This window comes from Homalodisca vitripennis, chromosome 6 (assembly GCF_021130785.1).
Source record: "Homalodisca vitripennis isolate AUS2020 chromosome 6, UT_GWSS_2.1, whole genome shotgun sequence".
Taxonomy (NCBI): Eukaryota; Metazoa; Arthropoda; class Insecta; order Hemiptera; family Cicadellidae; genus Homalodisca; species Homalodisca vitripennis.
In genome coordinates, this window is record NC_060212.1 from 118005049 (window position 1) to 118029965 (window position 24917).

At 33.4% G+C, this 24917-nt stretch overlaps 1 protein-coding gene across 2 annotated transcripts; it reads right to left on the reverse strand.

The window, feature by feature from the left end:
• Positions 1-213: 213 nt before the first annotated feature.
• LOC124364804 (dnaJ homolog subfamily C member 7) lies at positions 214-23965 on the reverse strand. Of its 2 annotated transcripts, none has more exons than XM_046820567.1 (10): positions 23692-23965; positions 19995-20083; positions 16718-16842; positions 13613-13801; positions 9237-9509; positions 7335-7499; positions 6517-6682; positions 5438-5584; positions 1673-1822; positions 214-565 (listed from the first exon to the last, which is right to left on the reverse strand). In XM_046820567.1, the coding sequence occupies exons 1-10, from the start codon at positions 23772-23774 to the stop codon at positions 453-455; spliced, it is 1500 nt and encodes a 499-aa protein (XP_046676523.1). In that variant the 5' UTR covers positions 23775-23965; the 3' UTR covers positions 214-452. The 2 variants fall into 2 exon arrangements, with proteins under 2 accessions (XP_046676523.1, XP_046676525.1); XM_046820569.1 differs by having other exon boundaries at positions 23688-23964.
• Positions 23966-24917: the final 952 nt, after the last annotated feature.

A 24917-nucleotide genomic window follows, 5' to 3' on the forward strand; every position in this document is an offset into this window, starting at 1 on the left:
ATAACACTGAACATGAAAAATTCAATTATCAAGGCTCGCACATCTCTCACTCAGAATGATGTTGATATTTCCTTACAGTAGATTTGTTCAAGGCTTGTTCAGTGGGTAACAAAGCTCAGGAATGTAGATTGCTGCACTCGAGTGTGTTCAAGTAGATTACAGACTACAAAATGGGTTATTCCCTCAGTCCAAACAATTCAAAACAGCACAACACACAGGGGTTGATATCTTTACTATCTTTGGATAACAAATATCAAACATCCTTTTATTTTATTTCACTACAAACTATACTTAAACACAACTCTTAACTGAACGAGAAATTACACACAGGAAAATGTAAAATCTTACTTTTAAATGTTCAGTATTGAAAACAGCTTGGTAAATTGAGTTTGACCCAGGAAATATAGAACATCAAGTATATCTGTGAGATACTGTACAGTGTTGGGGAGAGTCTACTGGAAGTGAAAGGTGAAGCCTCCGGGAAACTGGCCACCACCGAAGTTGAATCCTCCTGCCGATTGGTCACCGAAAAATGCTTGGAACACGTTGTTGGGATCAATGTCATCTGAAATTCAAATACCATGTTGAGTGCTTATACCCTTATGTGTGTGTCTACAAAATTGTACGAAAAAGTTGTTTTGGTAATCTAATGCAGTCCAGATTTATTCTTCTTCATAAAATCTTGTCTTTTACATTGTATTTGAATTCTAAAAGCTGACGTGTCATGCAGATATTCAATATGTTAATATAGTGGGACTGACTACAGATGCAACTCGTTATATTGAAATCAAGAAATCAAATTTCTTGACTCAAATGTTCTAAATTACTTATGATCTCTAATATTTTCTTCTACGTTATTTCACATCTATATATTGAAGTGCTACTAGAAATAGTTTACCTAATGGTAATCGTTACATGTTTATATATCTTACAAAGCTAAAACAAATAATAACTCGACAAAATAATATGACAAGCAAATGCTTATCAATGTTCAAACAAGAACACATAATATTCCAATTCTATAAAAGGCAATTGGAAAAGTCTCTCCTTAGCAATATACATACTCTATTATAGTAAAAACCTAAATTATCGTACAAGTCAACATTTTTTACTCAACACAGTTGTCTTTACAAATAAAACATTTTTATTGTATTGTATCTAATAACACTACAAGTCCGTTTAAAATAGAGACTATTTTGGGTGATTTTTTGTATTATTGGGAAGTCTCCAAAGGTTTAGTGATGATTTAATTCGAATCCAACATAATTAAAAAATTCCATTATAACTTAAGATTCGAGAATTGGGAATCAGTTTATTAAGATTTGGAATTGGATTTGAAAATATCATCATACCAATTTATTCTTAAAGAGTCAACCATCTTTTCTCTGAGTAATATACTATCAAATCTCTGTGGAATTTATTTTGTTCTCTCTGTGGAATTGACTGTCTAACTTTTGAGGAACAATGAAGAGACTAAGTATACATAGAAAATAAACATAATTATAAAGTTCTTCTGCGAAGTTATCACATTATGGACTTTTACACAGTAACATGAAAAAACCAACATCCTTTTAAATATTTCTATTATTTTAAAACATAAATTTCAAATTGCACAAACATGAAAAAAAGGTTTTTACATTTGTAAAGTAGATTTTCAGATGTAACCACTTACTTGAAATGTCAAATCCCTCGTCCATATCTTGACCGTTATCGTATCGAGCCCTCTTCTTGGGATCAGATAGAATACCATAAGCTTCTCCCACCTCTTTAAATTTCTTCTCTTGTTCCTTCTTTTCACCATCAGAGGCGTTCGCATGTCGATCTGCAAATAGTGTTAATTACATTTTATACATGACAACTATCACTGATTACAAAGCATGCTACAAAAGTTGTACGATATTTAACTTTCGAGGTGCCACACAATATCAGCATGCCATTTAGTAGTGCTAACATCACGCCACATGTCGATCTGCAAATAGTGTTAATTACATTATACATGCACAACTATCACTGATTACAAAGCATGCTACAAAAGTTGTACGATATTTAACTTTCGAGGTGCCACACAATATCAGCATGCCATTTAGTAGTGCTAACATCACGCCACATGTCGATCTGCAAATAGTGTTAATTACATTTTGTATGCACTGACAACTATCACTGATTACAAAGCATGCTACAAAAGTTGTACGATATTTAACTTTCGAGGTGCCACACAATATCAGCATGCCATTTAGTAGTGCTAACATCACGCCACATGTCGATCTGCAAATAGTGTTAATTACATTTTGTATGCACTGACAACTATCACTGATTACAAAGCATGCTACAAAAGTTGTACGATATTTAACTTTCGAGGTGCCACACAATATCAGCATGCCATTTAGTAGTGCTAACATCACGCCACATGTCGATCTGCAAATAGTGTTAATTACATTTTGTATGCACTGACAACTATCACTGATTACAAAGCATGCTACAAAAGTTGTACGATATTTAACTTTCGAGGTGCCACACAATATCAGCATGCCATTTAGTAGTGCTAACATCACGCCACATGTCGATCTGCAAATAGTGTTAATTACATTTTGTATGCACTGACAACTATCACTGATTACAAAGCATGCTACAAAAGTTGTACGATATTTAACTTTCGAGGTGCCACACAATATCAGCATGCCATTTAGTAGTGCTAACATCACGCCACATGACATTAGGTTGACATTTATGCCAAACAATGTGGCCTCCATAAATTATGATATTTCACAATGTCTTATATAGTGATAAATTAAAAAAACTGTGATTATAATTTATTCCCATGTCATCTTAATTTTTCCTCAAATGCTATCGCTAGACTACAGATGATTTTAGCTATGCATATCGTCAGCTGAAATTGTATGCTTACATAAGACGGTCATTAAGCGAGTTATTTTGTTAGACTTTCCTTAAGGGTTTTATTTCAGATTTTTAGCTTTTTGTCAATCATACAGGTAAAAAATATGTAAAATACCAACATTGGCTTTTTTTTGTGTTATAAAACTCACTTGTTGAAATAAACATTTCACTTTGCCAAATTTTTACAGATTTTCTATGGGCACATACAAGTTTTATTTTTTAAATTTATAACAAATTTACTTTTACTTTGTCTTCATTTTGGATTTTTATTTAAGCGAGTTCAGTAAAGTGCTATGCTGTATGCTACATGTGAAAAAGAGTCTACATCTTATCAATATGCAATGATAAGTAATTGTAATTATTACTGTATTATTCTGTACCTTTTGTCGAAAAATACATAATATGTAACGCTTTGCACATATTTATGTACTGATTATTTACTTTCAACTTATGCTTGCAAAAGTTTTTAAAATCCGTGCAGCATTACAGATGAATATAACAAGCAGTTGGAGGGCTTGTTTCGAGTGCCACTTTAAAGTAAAATGTTTTAGTTATTCAAATTATAAAAAAACTTACATATTAACTCTTTAAGTGTCATGGTGTGGAGAAATCATTTACCAAATACTGTACATTAACCAAATATTCTTTGACTTCACAATTTATGCCATGTTTATGTTTTTAATTTAACTTTTTTTACAATATATGTGAATATAGCAGGAAGTCTGTAGATTTTTAATTTTTTTAAATTTTATTTCCAACGGATCAACCATTACAAAAGCGAGCATAATAATTTATAATTATAGTAATAAGTTAGCAACAATGACTAACACAAAACTAAATCCAGGCAATAAGGCACTTATGGGTATGGCCCCCTAAAGGCACCATCAAAAACCAAACACGAGCACAGGTGTGCGTGCGGGTCCACATTTGTGTGCGTGTGTGTTATGAAATTCATAGTTGAGTGGACAAGCACTGAGAATCACATAGAGCTCTCTTGAAGGAAGCCAAGGAAGCGCAGAAAAAGTCCATGTGTTTTGGTAGCAAGCATCCAAGTCTCTGCATCCTAATCACAGGACTGTTGGCTGCATAGGAAGTTGTCACCGAAGTTCTTTCAAAAAGGACTCTAGATCTTGTGCCAGTGGGAATTTGGAAATTTATTTTCTGTAGCAGGTCTGGGGAATCGATGATTCCGTTAACCAGCTTGTACAAGAAGAGAACGTCATGGATGGAGCGTCTTGTTTCAAGTGAAGGTAAGTTAAGATAAGACGAAATCTCTTGTACTGGGACATCCAGATACCTAAATCCAAGGCGCACTCCTGCAAGTCTCAGGAACCTCCTCTGCACCCTGTCAATGCTATCCCTCAAATACAACTGGTGAGGGGACCACACCACGCAACAATATTCAAGGTGTGGTCTTATCAAGCAGCAATACAGCGTCCTCAAGACGCGCAGGTCGGAGAAAGGCTTAGAAACTCTGAAGAGAAGACCAAGAATTTTGAGGGCTCTGCTGCATATGGTCATAACGTGTTGCTCCCAACTTAGATTGGTGGTAAATATAACACCAAGATTCTTGGTTTCACTAACCCTGACCAATGGTGTATCCATGATTGAATAATCAAATATGATTGGGTTCATGGTGCGATGAAAAGTAATAGAGGTGCATTTGCTGATATTGAAAGACATTTTGTTCGTACTACACCAACGGACAACCAAATTGATGTCCTCCTGCAGCAGAGCCGCATCATGGTCGGTAGAAATCTTCATGAATAATTTTATATCGTCGGCAAAGAGCAGGTGGTTGCATTTGAGAGCATTAATGTATAGGTTGAACATGATGGGGCCTAGGTGAGAACCCTGTGGGACACCAGATGAAGCTGGAAAGCTGTGGGACAAGGTATTCTTGTATCTAACCTGAAGCATGCCTATTTATAATATGGCAACTGTAATTATAAAACCATTATTCAGTAGTGTTCAAAGAATAATGTTTTAAATAAAATGTTATGGAATGAAAATATTCCTGTATACATTTTTATTATACATTACTGAACATTTTCCAACAACTGAATTTTGTTTATTCAGAATTATTTAATGCTGAACAAAACAAAATGTATCTTATGTAAATTACATTGTACATAAGAAATCAATAAATAGAACAACTCTCAATTACAGTAGACTATCATAATGGTATAACATTATCACAAAAAAATGTAATTTAAAATTTCTGAATCAAAAACAAATTCAGAGAAATGTTTTAGTGATAAAACTGTAATTTAGTGGGATTTTAGTTTTTAAGTTCAAGACAGTTTTCAAATGGTTTTTTTATTTGCATATTTACTATTTGAGCAGGGACTATTTTATTAAACATTCAAATATCTTTATTCATCATCGTATACATGTAGAAAATAGATTGAATAGTCATTGTATTGGCTTAAACAATACAGTTAAACAACTTAATCCAGATTTTATGTCTAACACGTAAGTAAAATATAATAATAATTGTTAACATAATAAACACATTCTTGAATGAAGACACACTACTTACCAGGGTGGTGAACAAGAGCACGTTTTCTATAAGCTTTCTTGATATCATCAGTGGAAGCGTTGCGTTCAACACCCAAAATCTTGTAGTAATCCTTTCGTTTTGATCTCTTCAAAGCGAATTTAGCATCAGCAAGTAGCCTTTTGTTTTCTAGACATTCAAAGAAAATAGTGGAATTAGCTTAATATTCACAGCCAGTGTTCAAGGTTTGAAATTACAATTAGGCTACTCATATTTGATTTCTAATTTGGGACTCCTAATTCAAAACACACAAACTGAATATAAATTACATTAGAATGAAGAGTGGATGAACTGTACAGACAAAGAGGTAGGTCAAAAGGGATAGATGGGATGGTAAATTACTTCGCTCGTTTTCACTTTTCACTTCCCACTGTACCGATTGTATTAAATAGTAATTTTGGGGTAACTGGATTACTGGTGGAAGGAGTAGGCCCAGAAGGATGATGGACAGTACAAAAAAGCCTTCTATCAGCGAGGCGCGCATCGCAGATGGGAGAGTTTGATAACGAAATTGAGAGGTGAGGTGAGGTAGACCGTTTCAGTTGATATGTAGTAGTGGTAACGATTAAAGCCTTTGAAAGTGTTTAGAGTTGTTTCTTGCTAATCGTCATCGAACCTGCGGATGCTTTCAGCAAATTAATTCTCTAACACTGAAAAGAAGTAATTTTAATTCTCTAACACAGAAGAATTTTTATAATACAAATATTGTTGTTTTTTAAGTAAAGTAAAACGGTACACCACAATTAGATTTAATAAATACAACATACTCTTTGATAAGTGTGAAAAAAAGCATATCCGAGTTTTACTATTGGGCTTGAAAAAATATAACAGTAATATTGAAGTGGGCTAATAAATAATTTATTATTTAACATTAATTTCAAGCATATCTTAAATAATCCTCATTTATTGACAACATAATTTAAATATTGACATATCCCAATTAGATAATAAATGTAATTAAATTAAATTTATTATCCACAAATAAGCCGTTGTCGTGAACGTGTTAATAATAATCTTGTTGATGGAAATTACTGCACTGCAGAAAAGTATTCAATTCTCACCTCTTGATTTGTCTAAATTGCACACTTTTTCGTAGTCTTGGACAGCTTCTTCAAACTGTTCCAGGTCCATGTAACACTTAGCTCTTCGCAACAAAGCTTTCAGATACTTGCTGTCGAGATTAAGCGCGGCCGTGCAATCTGTCACTGCTTCATTTAATCTGCCCAACTGTCAACATCAAAGCAAATAAGAGAACAAAATTCAAGATGGAATAATTTATGAACTTCTAAATAGTAAGTGTTATAACACTTACTACCTTGTTCACTACAGATGATGCACATCCGTCCTTGTTCCTATAGTGTGTCGTATAAAAGATTTGTACTTTGTGTCAAAACAATTCTAAGTTATTCCACAATTTTCTTCTTTTATTTTACACATTTTAGGAATTCTGATTATCGTTTATAAAAACAGTTCGAGAGGCTTGGACAGATTAATAAAAAAAATATAAATTAAAACTGAACCTTTACATTAGTTGTAACAATAGGAATAGGAGTTGCTTTTAAATTAGCAGTGGTCTATAACAAATATCATATGAGTTCTACAGGATTGTACAACAAAGCAACACAACAAAGAGGGGCGGAAACAATTTGGCAACAATAAACACTTCAAATTGAACTCTCTGTGATTGGCAAAGTGCGCAGTTGGTACGCGAATATTCTGTTTATTTGTTTATTTTCAATGCTCTTTAAGAGAAACAACATTCCAATCTGGTAAAGGTGAGTCTGCTCTTCTTACCTTAGTTAATATTTACTATTAAACTGTAAAAAAACAATGAGGAAGTGGCTGTAAAGACAACTACACAATATATAAGAACACGTACCTTGTATGAAACTGTAGCTCTATTGCTGTATAGTTTGGAGTTGGTGGAAATGTTGTTGGGATCAATTGTAAGAGCTTCTGAGTATAGGGAGTACGCTTCTGCAAGTTTTCCACTGTTAAATGCTTCATTTCCTTGTTCCTTTAAATCTTTCATCTTTCTTGCTTTCTAAAATATACCAACAAACATTACGTAACATAAGTGTTCACTTGAGTTTAGCGTAAGCATTTAATATTTAGTTGAGTTATTGTATTGCTTAAAATCTGTTAAGAAAGCAGTTATTTTGGGCAGATTATCTGTCTCATGTCTGGACTGGAAAAGATTTTGGTAATCTAAATCATTTGTCAACTCAAATCCAAAAGAACTTGTTAAAATGTCACAACAACAATATATACATACAAATAACTATGTATCAGTATAGGGTATAATGTTTATTTTTAATATGACAATTCTTGTAATGAATGATCGATTTGAAGTAACCCCACATACTTAGTCTTAGACTTAAGAGAAACCTTAGATAAGTGTATTAACAATTAAAATGAAATGATACTTCTTCTTTTCACTTTCATTGAAGTTCAGTAAATCTTAAAGTTTATCACTACAAAGATACTTAACTACATATTTTAATCAATAACTCATTCCTGACTTGATATCAAAACATACTTGTTTACAAGAACAAAGTTTCAAAATTTCCAATCATTACCAATATCGGAATGAAAATAGAAAAAATTAATCATACTACAAAAATACCTGACTCTTCAAAAACAATTCCGAATCCAACATACTCAAATATTGGTAAGAGTATTAAATCTATTCCAGGACACTAGCAAGTCAATGCATGTAGCAGGACTCTTGCCTTTCAACACTCAACAGATAAAACTGATGATCGTTATTTTCAGTATTGTTCTCATCACTTAATCTATCTATAACATCTCTCTTTTTTAAGTTATAACCTCAAAAATAGATACATTTTCAATGACACAAGTGATAACTGTAGATATAACGTGGCAACACTTTTAATGATAAAAGTTATAATTGTAGATACGATCTGGTAAACAACTGAAAGATATCCTAACTAATTTAATTTATTTTCTCAGTACGATCTAAGAGTTAATATTATTGATTCAATAATAGCAGTGGCTTGGATCACATTTTGTACACTCTCACTTGTCCTTGAATCAACCATGTTTTTGAATAATCTGAGATCATTAAATCATATCGTACAATATTCTATGTATGATCAGTTTGCATCAAGATCACTGCATATTTACACATGTGTGCCTATTAATTTTGTTACATGATGTTAAACGTTTAAATGCCGTAAAACAACTGATTGCAATGGATAAATAAATGGATTTAACAACAATACACAACGTCTCTACATTTAACCCCTTGCAGACTGCAGAAAGCCAGTACTGTGTTACAATCTGCAGTCAGAGTTATTTTCAGCAGCAGACGTTGTGGTGTATTTCAGATATATTGGAATGAAGATTCAGTGTCACGACTAGAGGAATTTTTCTGGTATAATGTGTTTGGTAATGAAAAATTAGATTGTTATTCTTTTGAAGTGAATTATTATTACTACTAATTCTGTTATTTTCTCTCAAGAATAATAAAATCACAAGTTCTGATTGGTAAACCAATTGCACAATTGTAACAAACAGAATTGAGGTAGCGGAATGAAGTAAAGGTTTCTGATCTCTGTCAGGTGATTTTTGTATTAAAATCAAAATACCGAAACTAGCTGAGACCATTTGAGCGCATTCAAGTAAAAAATGCAAAGAATTACAACAGTTAACGGTAAAGACAGAACTGAGGACACACCATCCATGAGTGTCTTTCTCCTGCAATGGATTAACAGTTTTATTAAATACTAGCTACGCAGAATTAAGAATATTCTCTAACCTTGTAGATGTCGATGGCTTTTTTATGATCAGGGGCGAGTTTGAGAACGTGCTGGAAGTGAGAGAAGGCGCGTTCCACATTATCCTGGTAATAGAGACACATGCCTCGAACGTAGATAGCATCAGCATTGGTCTGGTCCGCAGAGACGATGTCGTTAGCAAGCTCCTGAGCTTCTTGGTAGCGACCCAGATATGCCAGACACTCGGCCTTCAAGACCTTCAATCGTGTGCAGGCAGGAGCGACATCTAGTGAACGGTCCAAGTAATACACCACCTACACAGTCGAACATGTGACATCTACTACTCTGTACAGAAACTTGACATTCAAGACTGAGTGTTGAGCAGTCAATGATACATACTACTGAATAATCAAAGTAGATTACCTGAAATTTCACATCAGTCTATAAGCAAATCTTGTACATAAACTCACTTCCTTTTTAGTAAATACATAATTTTATAAATAATTTGTCATTTAAATTATCAGTAAATATGTAGTTGCTAAGGTAGTACCTTGATTTAACTCTTTAGTCGAATTCAGTTAAAATTATTGATAAGATAGAGTTTCATTATTCATTTTGATGTGATGTTAAAACTAACTAAAATGTATAAATGTAATATGCTCGAATAACAAGGATGAAATATTTTAGTTCTTAGTTCTATTCTAAGTGGAACCAAGAACCAACACCAGCAAAATATATCATCTCCAAACAAACACAAGGAGATATTTTACCCTGGAAGCGTATAACAAAAATTCTAAAGTGTTCACTGATTTTTGTAGGTTTTACAGGGCCTCATTGTAAATTTTGTATAAAATCATAGTAGTATATGTATAGTGTTATTTATCTAGTTCTGGTTCCAAAAGAACAAAAAAATCAATAAAACCAAAAATTCTGTAATTCTTTTACATTCATCAAATATTGCCTGTGTCCGTCATGTGAATCAGTGACAACAGAATTGAATTTAACACTTTGTACCCTGGGCCCTTAATACATGTTTCGGCGTGGCTCCCTGGGGGTTTTATGATGGTTTAAAAAAATTCTGTGTTATTACAGTAATAATAAACTCATACTATATATCTTTTTAAAGATAGAGATACATACTTTTTTTAATGTATACAAATATAAAGTTTATTTTCAAAATAAAATTATTACATAATATTGAATGTTATGTAAAAAAATACAAAAAAAGTTTTTGCTACATAGCTTGTTAGTTCAGGTAGTTCGCCTTAGTGTGGTAATTTTTTAAAGCACAATGGTCTGAATGAAATACAGGATCTCGCACATTTTCGTTTAGATCGTTCATAAAATCAATATTTGGTCCCAGGCGTGTATCAAAATTATCGTAATTTTCCGACTCGGAGTTAAACAATAGATCGCGAATTGCATCACTTTTGATTTCATCACCCATATTATTTAAACTAGAAAATAATAAGTAAAGAATATAAAAGAAAATCAACGGAAAGTCGAGAAGAAAGAACAAAGCGAGTGTAAATACAAAACAAAACACACGGATAACCTCACATTGCTTACATTTGCCTTTACTTAATTCAGTAAGAAACTAAAGTTCTGATTTTTTCAAACAGTTAAATTCACATTTAGAATACATTATAATAACATTTGCTTCAGTATTTGTCAGCAAGGTTTGTAGAAAACTTAGTAAGGCATCACTAAGACTCACAACAAAACACAACGTGAAACACTACATAGCAAAATGACAGTACCGACGATCAGCCGCGGCGCCTACGATCAGCTGTCTAGACTCGCTTGTAATATGACGATAAATATACGTATTTCATTACTAAAACGTGACCCAGGGATCTCAAAACCAACAAATACGAACTTAGACAACCAATGAACATAATAAAAATGTTTGAATCCTAAAATAAGATGACTGAACTAAATAATACAATTAAATAACACGACCCGAGGTATACTCGGGCGCCGGTAGCAGGCGTTGCCGACGCGGCCCGACCTATACTCGGGCTCAGGGTACAAAGTGTTAACTTCTTCTTCAGCATACAAAAGTAGCTTATATAAGATTTTAGAATTCAAATCTGTACATTTTTGACCTTTTGCTCCCTTTAAATAAGCTGATAGTATTTAGTACTGGTTAAAGTTATTTGCATTGTCTTTTTTCATATTATATTATTATTAATTAATAATTAACCCTTTTAGTGCCAAGGATCTTGCTAAAAGACGATGTTAAAATACGCTTGAGCACAGAGTCTTGCTTCGAGATGATACGTGTCTATGCAAAAAGTGCCAGAGTCTCGGTACGAGACGATTTATATTTCATTACAGTTATCCCATACTGGCTGACATCATACTGAAGACCAATACATGAACTGAACTAACCTTTTCAACTGTTATTTCTATGGTTTGTTGCTGTATTTGTATTCTATGTTCTTCTTTGTACTGTTGCTAGATGGTGTACACAACTAAAAATGCACCATATTCTTAGTTGATTAGTGGTGTTGTGATGAATAACAGAAGTGTTTTGAATGTTATGTAGTTGTTTTTTAGTCATTTTAAGTGTTTCTAAGTTAATTATTTATAACAATGAATTTTAAACAATTATAAAAGTCACATAATAACAATTTTAGAAGACATCTGTGCCAGTGATACATCCATTGATCCGAGTGTCCACAAAGATAGTGTTGTGTAGAGTTTGTTTGAAAATTGCCTGAGTAAGGCAAGTTGTTTATGTTTTGAATTTTGTTTTATTAAGTAATATATTAATTGCACATGATTTTAATTGTTTTTAAATTGTCTTAAGTATAGAAATTTGAAAAAGAATTTAAAAAGTGTTTTTATGATGAAAAATAATATCAAATGAATTTTTCAAAAACCCGTGTTTTAGCAAAATCAACCTCTAGCACTTATCTTTTTTAAATAATTTTGTTTATGGTACAATACTAGGTTATTACACATGATTTTATGAGATCTACTCTTAACCTCTTCATTTTAAATAGTTAAACCTGAAATAAGTTTTAGTTCCTTAGTGTGAATGTTATAATATAAATATAATTTAATTTTTTCATCCCTTAACTCTTTTGAGTTTTAAATTGGATTTAACCTTTGGAAATATTCTAAATTGATTAACCCTTATAACGTCAGTATATCTTTTCACGATTTCTAGCAAACGGCACAATATTTAAAAAAAAAAAAATTTTAATGTGTAAAGTTCATTTTTATTTTTACTTTCTATAATTATGGTAAGTATAAAAAAGTAAAAATTTAAAAATTATCTTGTACGTACATATATTTATGGGACATTAAATTGTAGATATAAATAAAGTCAAAATAAAAGGCACACAAAATTTTATTAGCTAAACTATAAACATTACCAGACAATTATATAAATTACACTTGTGATAAATATAAAAAAGAAATGCATGATTGTAAATATACAACTAACCTAATAGTGTTCTTTTATATAAACAGAAAACACGACGAAGGAAACCGACTCAGCGATGGTTAGACATGCACTACCTGAAGCCAAACTGCAAACAAAAGCGCGCGCGCTGTACGGCGTCTGTGCCGTATGGCGGGGAGAGTGTCTAGACACCGCGTCTATTGTTTCAAACAATGTAACGTGACAGCTATATTTTGACGCTTGACATAGGTCAATAACCCACACACATGGTTGACGCATACCGTTAGTGACATTGATCGGATTTAAAAGGAACTTAAATTTGCTATAGACGCAGTTTTGTGTCGATGCGCTGTACCGCGTCTTTGCCGTTTGGAGATAGTTTGTCTATGCGCCATACAGCATCTGTGACGTTATAAGGGTTAAATGGAAGTCTAATCCACTAGGCCCATGCAGTCATTTTCATCTAGAAAACTTGAATCTATAAATTCATTCTACTTCTCTTGAGAATATTTTCACAATATACTTAATATGTTGGGTCTGCACTAATTTAACTCCAAAGTTGGCAAATTCCGTTCCGAAGAAAATCTCATGCAAAATTTCAAAGCTCCTACCCATACTGATAGCTGGAATAAACAACTAAACTCCAAGATCATGGTGTTTGGCCCACTGACTGGTGAAATTTTAGTAAAAATATTTTAAAACTAACTGCTAAACAATTAATTTACTAGACTTTGGATTAAGAGTCCTACTAATCCCCTATTGTAATCAACCCATTTCATCTGTGCAATTAAATAATTGTTTTAAAGTAAAATAACAATAAATTGTATAATTTCTATATATGTTTATAATATTATAATAAACTGATAATTCTGTATTTTTATGTCTATTTAGCTAAAAAAAGGTTTTTACATCACTAATTCAGGGAGTATTGGTTTCGTTGATTGGTGTTGACTGAATAATATTGGTATTGATAATAATTAAATATTCCATTTATGAACTCACCCTCCTATAGTCCTTTTTGTCATACGCTTTTTTAACATCCTCTTCATGGCGTTTCAGTATGTTCAGGTTTTTTCTTTCTTCTGCCACAGCTGGATTGTTTGGCTCTAACTCAGCAAGTCGTGTCAGAGCGTTGTCAGTTGTTGATGTGTCACCAAGGGCAAGGCAGCACTTCACCACTCTGATCCATCCCTAATAAGGGCACACTTACTTTAATTCTAAAACTAATAATATCAATTAGTTTACAAACTGCAGTCACCAGTTTATTTACAGCTTCTGTTTAATTTGTAAGGCGGGCGAGGCCTTTCAAAACCAAAGGTTTCCTCATCTATTACTTTTGTCAGCCTTCAAATAAAATACATTCTCTGTGGAGTCGCCTGATGAGGAAACCTTTGGTTTTGAAAGGCCTCGCCCGAAAAATAAATAAATTGGAAATGTTATGTATTCTTTACATTTAGTAATATTTGTATGTGAATTTATTAAAAAATATTTTTAATATTCAGTACTGGTAATAAATTAACTATTTCTCACGTGCACATATTATAATTAATATTGTAATTCAATATTAATTTAAATTAAATTAGACTATTGCCATTTTATCCATTATTGTCCACTTTTACACAATAACTGGACATATGTGTTTCACATACTAACTGGTAACCAATAAGAGATGACATGACAAAACCAGTTATTGGTATTCCCAGGACTTCCTAATGGGCTTCAATCAGACAAAACAAAACCTATTAAATGCTATGTTAATCATGGTTGTTGATTCTTGTAATGACTTGTTTTATAATTTAGTGTTGTAAGTTCTGAAAATAACTAGTCAGTGAATGTTTTATCTGGCTTACAATAACTTTAAATTTACCTTAAACTGTGGAGATTTTATAAAACAATTCAAACTTTAATTTGCCACCAAATTTGATAGAACAACATTAAAGACCTCTAGTTTGTGCCATTCTTCTTTCTATACCTTTAAAATAAGGTGTCACTTACTAGGGGGTTCCTATTTAAAAATTGTGAATTCCCAAAATACCCCTTTTGAGAAGGGGAATTAAAAAATTTGCATACATAAAAAAACTCCACAGTTTGTCATAAAATCCCCTAAAGTAAATCACTCCATTTCTATTCATAAACAAGCTAATAGGGGCAGAGGTGGGACTTTTAAGACACCCAGTACATATGTATATACATATGAAGAAAACCTAATTGGAAATACATTTAACATTCAATACATTATTATATTAGAGATGTAGCCTCAAAAAGTGTTTGATAAATATGTATATAATTATAAACCTTTTAACACTTTTTAAACTTTTTATTTTTATACTATGTACATTTCGAATTCTGGGAATTCATCCAATGAATTCTGAGAATTCGAAATATACATGGTATGAAAATAAAAAGTTGAAAAAGTGTTAAAAGGTTTATAATTATATACATTATTATAGTTTTATACAAATTTAAATTGACATTCTGAAATAGACCGTGTAACAAGGTTAACTAAATATTCACTTCACTTCTATTCAAGTTATTCCTCAATACAAAGGCAGTATCAAATAATGATTGTTAATAAATCTAAGGAAGCAGTTTTACTCTCTTTATCTTTTATGCCGTTCTAAAGTATTGCACCACCTTGCGTAACAACGATTTGATATTGTTTATCTTGTCGGCTGATGCTGATATGGCTATTATCTATTTGTCTGACAGTTGATTTTAAGTAGTAAGTAAATTAACAAAATATGACATAAAAAATGCATTATTTAGTTTAGCTTCTATTTTGACTTCAATCAACACTATTGTAGCTCACATCAGTTAATTTCTTTAGATTCTTCTATTAAGAAAATTGATCTCATTAGTTAATAAAAAAACTAGGTTGTATTTTTTATAAAAAACAAACTGGTTCTGGCCGGCCAAACTAAAGTAGCCTTCAATAACTGGGGTGCTGTTGATATACAGGATGCTTTTTGAAACTAATGCACGTGATTTTATTATAACACGACTATTTATCGCAACACGCTCGGACCAGTCAGATAATGTGGTGGGGGTTCTGCCCTTCCAAACGCACCCTCTCTCAGTTCGGTCTAAGCAGTAGGAGTGGTAGGATGTGTCTGCACGTAGTCTGTTTTTCAACTGCGTCACGACCCTATGGAGCCCTTGCTGGAACAGCGGTAGGCAATCAAGTTTTGTGTGCGGTTTGGAAAAAAGCAACAGAAACTTATAAAATGCTTTAAGAGGCCTTTTGCAATCTCAGTACGGAAGTGACACACACCATCTTCTCCCAAACCCCAGAAAGCATGCATGAGCTAATCTCGCATTAATAAAATGCTGATTGTCTTCTTTGATGTCCGAGGAATAGTCCATTTCGAGTTTGTACTGCAAGGACAAACTGTGAACGCAGTGTTTTACCTGGAGGTGCTCAAGACTGAAACACCGGGTCGTGCGCGACAGGCCTGAAATCAAAGGCTTTAAGCTCCACCACGACAATGTCCACAGCCACACAACCTTCGTTGTTAACAACCACCTGACCTGGAACAAGACACCATGGTGCCCAGCCTCATCACAGCCCTGACTTGGCTCTGTGTGACTTGTTCCCCTAACTAAAGAGAGAGCTGAAGGGAAAGCACTGGGAGTGGATGGAGAACATCTAAGCTCACGTTACAAGGTTCTTGAGAGGCATTCCAGTCGAGGGTTTCCAGATGTGACAGAATTGTCTACGCAAGTGTATTGGTGCAGAAGGTGACTATTTTGAAGAATTTTAACCGTTTATACCAATCAGATGAATAAATCTATTTTTCTTAGAAGACGTGCATTACTTTCATAATGCACCCTGTATAACACATTCACTACCAGAGATTACAGTAGCGATGTAGTAATGAAATTACCAATATTACACACTGTGCTCTGCTTGGTACTCAGAAATTGGAATGGAATATTCAAAATTAACAGTGTAGTTCGTCTGTTGAACAACTCTAGAAGTCTTCACCAAAATGTGTGCATGATCAATTTACCAAAGAATTCAATACAAAAATGATCTAACCATTTAATAATTCTTACTACTCTTTGCAATAATTTCTTTATCGAAATTCAGAACAAATTATTATATACCTTGGTAAATTTAGGGTTGAGAGTGACTGATCTGCGAGCATCTTCAAGAGCTTCTTTGTATTTTGACATCATCATGTAACAAGCTGCTCGGTTGCCATAATATGAGGCTGATTCTGGACAGAGCTCTGAAAGACATATAAAATATCAATAAACATAGTTTTAACTAGATACTGTAAAAAGAACGTGTATGTGTCATCAATGAGGCTGATTCTGGACAGAGCTCTGAAAGAGACAAATATATAAATTATCAATAAACACAGTTTAAACTAGACACTGTAAAAAGAACATGTACGTGTCATCAATAAAACCTCTCAGTGAAGAGACATATATCAGACAGATATCACAATACTCGACATAATGACACCAGGCAGAAGCACCATCTTTAAATATTCTACAACACCATAGTAACATTTTTCAATTAAAAAATCCATTTTGTTTTGAACAAAATTTTATATAACTAAAGATATAATATTCACAACAAATTCACTTTGTTATATAAACATAATATCCCACATATAGTGGGGACTTCTTTAAAAAAGAGTTAAATTGTGTATTGGATAGTTACAAATGATTTTATGTGTAGTATTATTTGTATCTGCGTTTCTGCTTAAAATTATCAAATGATAAGGAATCCCTGTATGATGTTATGAAAATTTCATAAATATAGCTAGGTAGGCAAAGTTAAAATTTAGTTTTTTTAAGACACCGTTATTGATCATCTTTGCCATTCCAGCTCCGAATTAAAGACTTTTTTAGGTTTAGTTTACAAATTCACTCAAAGAACATTTAATTTGTAAACACATTATTGTTTTTAACTTTCCATAAGAAATTAATGCTGGTAACTTGTTTTGAAATATAAGTAATTTAAAATTGCCTCACTCTCCTTTTTAATGAGTGTTAGCAAAATCGCACTAATAATGTTTTAACTGCTACTCTGTCTTTTATTTTGCCTTAAGACATTGCAAATATTAATTGAAATGGATCAAATGAACATTTATAATCCAGCAGACAAGAAATCAAGCAGTAGCTACCAATACACTACTCCTACCTGACCCCACCAAATGCTGAACATGACCTTCAATCCATGAATTTATTTCTTTGCGGTTGATTTTGATGTATGGCCCGGTCTTCACCATGATTTTTTGCTTTGAATTATCTTAATGAATTTACTTTTCATCTCCAGGCACCTTTCGACGTCTCTTGGCTTAAACATATTTGGAACCCAATATACTTGTTTCTGGTTCATCCCCATAGCTTTAAGACATACCGAAATGGTTTGTTATGTTACTCCAAATGTTGTCACAAATTCTCTTGTATTTGGCAAGAATCATCTTCCAATATGTTCTCCAATTCTACACCTTTAAAATTTTCTGGCCTTCCTTGACATTCTTTATCCTCCATGTTAAATTCACCATTCTTGAACCACCTAAACCAAAACTCGCCCTCGCCACTCTTGTGTCCACCGCCTCTTCGAAGTACCCAACATGGGCCTGATATGACTGCATGATATAAAGTGCATTATTGTTATTCCAATGCTAAAAATTGTATGTGAGCAAATTTCTGTGACTAACACAATCAAAGGCCTTATGGCAGATCACAAAAATACCAGCTGTAAACTGTAACACATCCCAAGACACACCATTCACAAATGAAGCCTAAAATTCTCTTCGACCAAATATAGTGATGAATGTTAAGAAAACAGAAACACTACAATCAAGAACGTTACGAATAACAAGATTGTTGAGAACTACCACTTGTGTTGCCTGCAACCTCATCCTTCTCTCTATCTGACTGGGTTAGTGCCTAGATCTAAATTTAGGCAGACACACAGATTCAGTATTTCTCTTTTTAAAACCATCTGTGGTCAAGAGCCTAACTTTTGGTGAGACCCAAGCTTTATTACTTCATCAGAACTTCACACCCATAGACTTTCAACAAATAAGTGGTTTATTATGTGATAATAAATGTAACAGAAAAAATGTTTATATAGTAATTCTAAGCAATATATGGGTCAACCTCGATTATTCTCATATTACAGTATAATGTTCCAATAGTCAATTAGAAAAGGAAATGACTAGAATTTCTTGCCGGAAAGCAGTTATAGGGAACAGGCAACCGCCAGACGGTCATATATTGCTTAGAATTACCTATTAGTGATCAGGGGCACTGAGTGATCTGGGCTTCAAATTTGGAACTACTCGAGTTAATTTTTTTTCTAAAAGAGCAAGCAGAGCAAAGCGCTGCGCAGTGGGCAGGCATTTAATCACACAAACTTCTCTGAGATAGCTACTCCAATCTACTACAGCAACATGAGACAGGTCGAGTTCATGTCTTAGCAGGTCATGTCGTGGTGGTTTTAATAACACCCAATAAGCCACAAATCGGCGCACTGTTCGCGTTGTGAGATTATGGTTTTCGAAAAAAGTTAATTTATACTGAGACACATACTTTTTGCACTGGACTTTCACTTTCTTCCGGTTACGATCAGTCTTTTCTATCCTGTTCCAACATCGAAACACGTGATCCGTTTCATTTAAGGTCATTTGACCCCCGCAACTCGGACATGTTTTATTACGTGATAAAACTCTGTGGTCGTATAAAAAATTTCTTAAAGTTATACTATCCTCAGAACAAACTATAAATGACGCTAACGTAAACTCGCACGAATTACACAAAAAAGGATTAACATCCGAACGGCTGCACATCACGATAGCAACTGATTAGGACCGGCCGCCAGTGACTGATAACGTCGCGCGGACTGAAATTAATTCAGTATATACCCAGATCACGCACGATGCCCGCACGATGCCCGCACGATGTCTGCACGCTGAGCAGCGCTTCGCGCTGCTTGCTCTTTTAGAAAAAAAATTAACTCAAGTAGTTCCAAATTTGAAGCCCAGATCACGTCAGTGCCCCTGATCACTAATAGGTAATTCTAACCAATATATGACCGTCTGGCGGTTGCCTGCTCCCTATAACTGCTTTACGGCAAGAAATTCTAGTCATTTCCTTTTCTAATTGACTATTGTATTAACAACATTATATTGTAATATGAGAAAAGTCGAGGTTGACCCATATATTGCTTAGAATTACCGTTTATTTAAATAAGTCAATGGTCAGTAACTAGTAAGTGTTAAACCAAACATTTCAAATACATGTAACTCACTACTTTCTCATTATTTATGTCTGTGTTCTGTTTTAATGACAAATAAGTGAACACAGTGTAATACAACAGACTGCTAATAGTAATATACTTAATTAAAATGTGAAATGTTACCTATGGCTTCAGTATAAAATGGAAGAGCCTTGCTATACTGCTTCAATCTATACTGTGAGTTTCCCAGGTCTTTCTTGAGCTCAGCAGTTCTGTAACAAAATAAAAACTTTCATTTTCCAATGTTTCAGTAATCATGAATACCAAATCCATACAACTTGATCCGAGCATAGAAAATTACCAATAGAAAAGTATAGAAAATTTGCAAAAGAAGATGTAGGCGATACAAAAGACATAAGACAATTGAGTTTAAGAGTCAAGTTCAGTTATTTTTTTACACAAAGAAAAAAATAATTTCAGTTAGGTTAACTTCATACCTATTCATTGCAGGAACGAAAAATAAAAATAGAGTAGAGCGACCTATTGTTATTCAGTTGTTTTTATCAAACGTATTGATTGTTTCTATCAAATTAATAATTCAATACTACAATATATTTAACTTAACATATGACTTCAACGTATTGATAACTTATAATATTGTCTAATATAAACAACGAGGATTATCTATTTTTTGGAGATTCCAAAAATGGCAATGATTATGATATTGAAAGTTCTTGGCAAGCAGTCATAGAAGTTGAGGAGTGGCAGACTGTCTAGAAGACTATCTTTGTAATTGATTGTACCGCAGAGAAGTATCCTGTTGAGTAAGAATCCTTTCCTCCATTTCACAAAAGCGGTTGTTCACAGCTATCCGCAGAAGCTTTAAGAAAAGTATCTCCAACATGTAGTGCAGGTTAAAGTTGATTGTTTTAATGCTATTGTTAAGTTATTTTTTTGTTGTAATGTGTTATTCATGCTGTTAATAATTCTTGTTGTACAATTATTATATAATATCGAAATTGTGCCAAATACCGAATGAGCCACCTATGAGTTCTTGATACTGTTCTAATTACACAGAAATATATGAAGTGGGCTTAAGTATCCTCAGGTCAAAGGATCCACATGTTTTTCTTTTTTTTTCAACTGCTAAATGCTTTAGAATTATTAATATTTAATCAACTGTTGTTAGAGTACTAGCTAAGACTCACTGAACAATAAATACTATGGTAAAAATTACCAAATTTAAATGCAAAAGATATGGCTATGTTTTGTTCAAACATGGGTTCAAGTCACCCTGCCTTTACTGTACTTCATAATGAGTATTTAAATTCTGTGTGCAATTCCATTATCGGCCATTGTGCTGCTACATAGAATAATATGATCAAGTGAGTTTGTAATATTTTACTGATCGGTACTTCATCGAGGCATTACTAGTCAGCCCATTCAATTATTAGTTCCTTTTAAGTTTTCTTTTCGACTTTTACAAAATTTAATTGTTTTCTGTTGTTTTGAAAATTTATTAAAGAAAAAAACAAAGGGTAGACTTTAATAAGTGGCCTACACTTGTCATTCAATTCTTTTGATCGAACGTTTTGATATATCATAAACTTTTATATTATACAATAATTGTAAGCAGCAAGAATTATAATTCATTAACAACAAGAATAATACGACTTTTGATCAAATAAATTTAACAAAAGCCTAATATAAAATATAACAAAAAACTTATTAAAACGTATTAGATAAACTTTAGAATACAGTATTTATAACTTAGCAGTGAGCAACTGAAAGGGTTCTACCCACACAAACATACTTCCCTGCGGTACAAAAATTCACAGAAATGGTTCGCTAGACAAGTCTGCCGGTATTCCACTACTTAAACTTCTAATGACTGCTCACTAAGAACTTTCAATAGTTTGGGTATTTGCACCGGTCAATGGATCAATGGTTAGAATGGCATTGTGAGTGTTTTTGTTTGTTTTTTAAGCATCTAAAACCACCATGTTTGCACCTCTGACACGACCCTTCCTTTTACTTTTGCAGAAATCACAAGATGGGTTTCCAGGACCCAAACCCACATCTTGAAGCCACTTGAAACAAACATTTTCACTTTGTAATATCTCACACAATTTCCTCATAGCCTATTAACTTCCATTTTCAAGTTTTTCTAATTCTCAAAAAAGGTACTTATTGTTTTCATTCCATTATTATAATTATAAGTTAAAACCATATGTTACTTTTAATAAATTTCTGAATCTAATTATTCTTAATAAAAATACCGAAATGTTCTATCAAAACAATTGAATGACAAGTGTAGGCCGCTTATTTCAGTCTACCCAAAACAAATATTTTGAATTGACTAATAATAAACATTACGGTACCAGTAAGATTAAACGCCGGGGCGGCAAATCACGAATTTGACGTTACCAACGTATTCTGCTCACCCTCCTGAACAAAAAATATATATAGTACTAGGGGGTGCAAATGACAAATAACATGATTTTAGGGGGTATATTGAAAAGTGGTAAAGTTTCTAATGTTTTAATGTTCAGTTTGTGTGCTGTGTCTGGATAATCTGTTTACTTGAATATTATCTGCGGCCGGGACTGATAGCATACCTGTTATCTGAGTTGTCCGGGGCATAGGTCAGTTCTACACAAGATATCGTGTTCAGTAGGTCGGATTGAGTGAGTGAGTTTACAATGATGAATCAACCATCCACTAGTTCAACCAACCCTAGTGAATTGTGTGTGTCGGAGTGTTTCGTAGGGCACGTAAAGAGCTTACGTTTTAACCGAAACGAAATTATCTCTTTTTTAATAGAACAGGGCATTTTTAAAAATGAGTGTATTTGTTCGTCGTGCGGTCGAGTGGTGTTTTTTAAACCGGGAGACTGTGTCGTTTCGTTGTGATAGACCACTTTTTTGTTGCTGCTGTTTAGCTATATCCGCCAACACACTAATGGTAAGTGTTCTCTGTTAATATCCATCTATATATTTGAGTTTTTCATGATTTATTTAGTTTTTAAACTTTACATAATTGCCTTTGCATTACATTTCAATTTATATTTTTGATCAGCCCCTCGAGAATTTTATATTTTACTGATAGGTACTATCTCGAGGGATGTTTTTCTTTTATTGACATCAGCGCGGGCTTCGGCAGCACCGAAGGTGCTGCCGAAGCCCGCGCTGATGGCCGGAGGCACTCGTAATTAATTTTTTTCTCGAAATTAAGAAAAACATTATTAATTTTGATCAAAATTCTGCTCATTTCTTTAATTTCTCATTTACGTTTGCAAAGATGGCGGCGCAACCGATGACGTCATCACGAGGTTCAATCATTGGCCACAAAAGGTCACGTGACGCTAGACGTGGATGTAGAACATGGAGATATTACTGGAAAGTTATTTAATTTTTTATTTTCTAGAACTTCGTTATTTCTCATTTCCACCCCATCAAACCTTATACTTTTTTTTATATAGGACGATTCCAATAAGTTAAGAACGCAAAACTCGTATTTTTTCCGCCCCGGCGGTTAATATGATAATTACCAACATTACCCAAAGAAATATTGATTCACATAGTAAAAGTAGGCTAGTGGCTTTTTTAGTGTTTTACAATTTGTGATTATTATTCATTTTCTCTGTCTAAAATCTTAGTCTGTATTGCATTATTCAGACCAATTGCAACAGGTTAATAATGTGTAACTCATATCAACATATACTATTATAATAAACCTACTATGATTAAAAATAATCACTAGCTTCTATGAAAAATATATTTAAAAATACATACATCGATATAACAAAAACTGAACGTAGGGGTACTATTAACTTATACTGTAAAAACAGAAGATAAGCTACTAAATGTTTTACACTTACTTTTCTTTGTTAGGTGGAATCATTTCATCAGGAACCTCATCTGAATCCATTGCCAAGTCAATTGTTTCTATTTGGACAGCCATTGAAAATGTTTAATATTTAACAAATAGTAACTTTTATAAATTTATTTGGGCGTTGGAAAGGGGATTAGTGCTTTATCTTAAATTTTACACACCAATACGATTACAATAAGTTTGACAAACACCTTACACAAATTTTGATGCAAGGATGCACGGAGAAAAGGAAAAGTTCACGTTTGTCATTAGCAGTCAGAAAAAGAGAAGTGTAGGATCGCAACCAGCTGTTGGACTTACTTGTAAAAAAAAGTAAAAAAATAGGATTGATTATAACAAATATTCATAAAACATATTTATTTCGAAAATTGTTTTACACACAATAAGCAATCGAATTATAAAAAGGGTAAACATTTAGGTAGTAGAATTGGAAAATCATTGTTTTTTTTTATCTATGATAGAGTATGTGAACAAATGAATATGTATATTTTTGTTTTTGTTTTTGGCAGTAATAATACGAGCTCAATCGCTAGTCAAATTTCCTCTGCATTCAATGTACCACTGAGAGAAGAATGGTGAAATAACAACGGGGTTTGCACTACCCAGTATAGATTCAACTGCAAGTTATAAACCGGAACCAAACTGATGTGAATATTGTGAACCAATTTTTTGTTAAGCTATAGTCATTTAGCCACAATGTTCAATGTGGATTTTCCATTCTGTGTATTTTTCTTCATACTTAAGGTTTATTGGTTATTGTTAGTTATGAACATGTATGTTTTAGATTATTGTTAGTAAAGTGGTAAAACGAAGCTAAGGATTTTGAAAGGAAGAATAATGGTGGTTCAAACATCTTCTCGCCATGGGTCAATATGGCATTCCTAACTCAAAGAGGAAGAACATGGATGAAGAATCCCACACTAATGTGAGACGCTGTGACAATGTAAAGGTCCTGCAAGAGCTACAGGACTTGGACTGGGAAATCGTCACCTGCCATGAAGACATAAATGTAGCTTTCAAGACGTTTGTTGACACCATATCGGCGAGTGTATTGAGAAACTCTCCTATCACAAAGTCCGGTGGATCAGTCTCTCTCCAGCATGGTTCTCCAAGAAGCTCATTCATCTTACCATTCAAAATAAAGTACTACATAAACGGTATAAAACTTCTTTATCTCATTCTAGTTATACTGGGTTCGCCATAGTTAGAGCA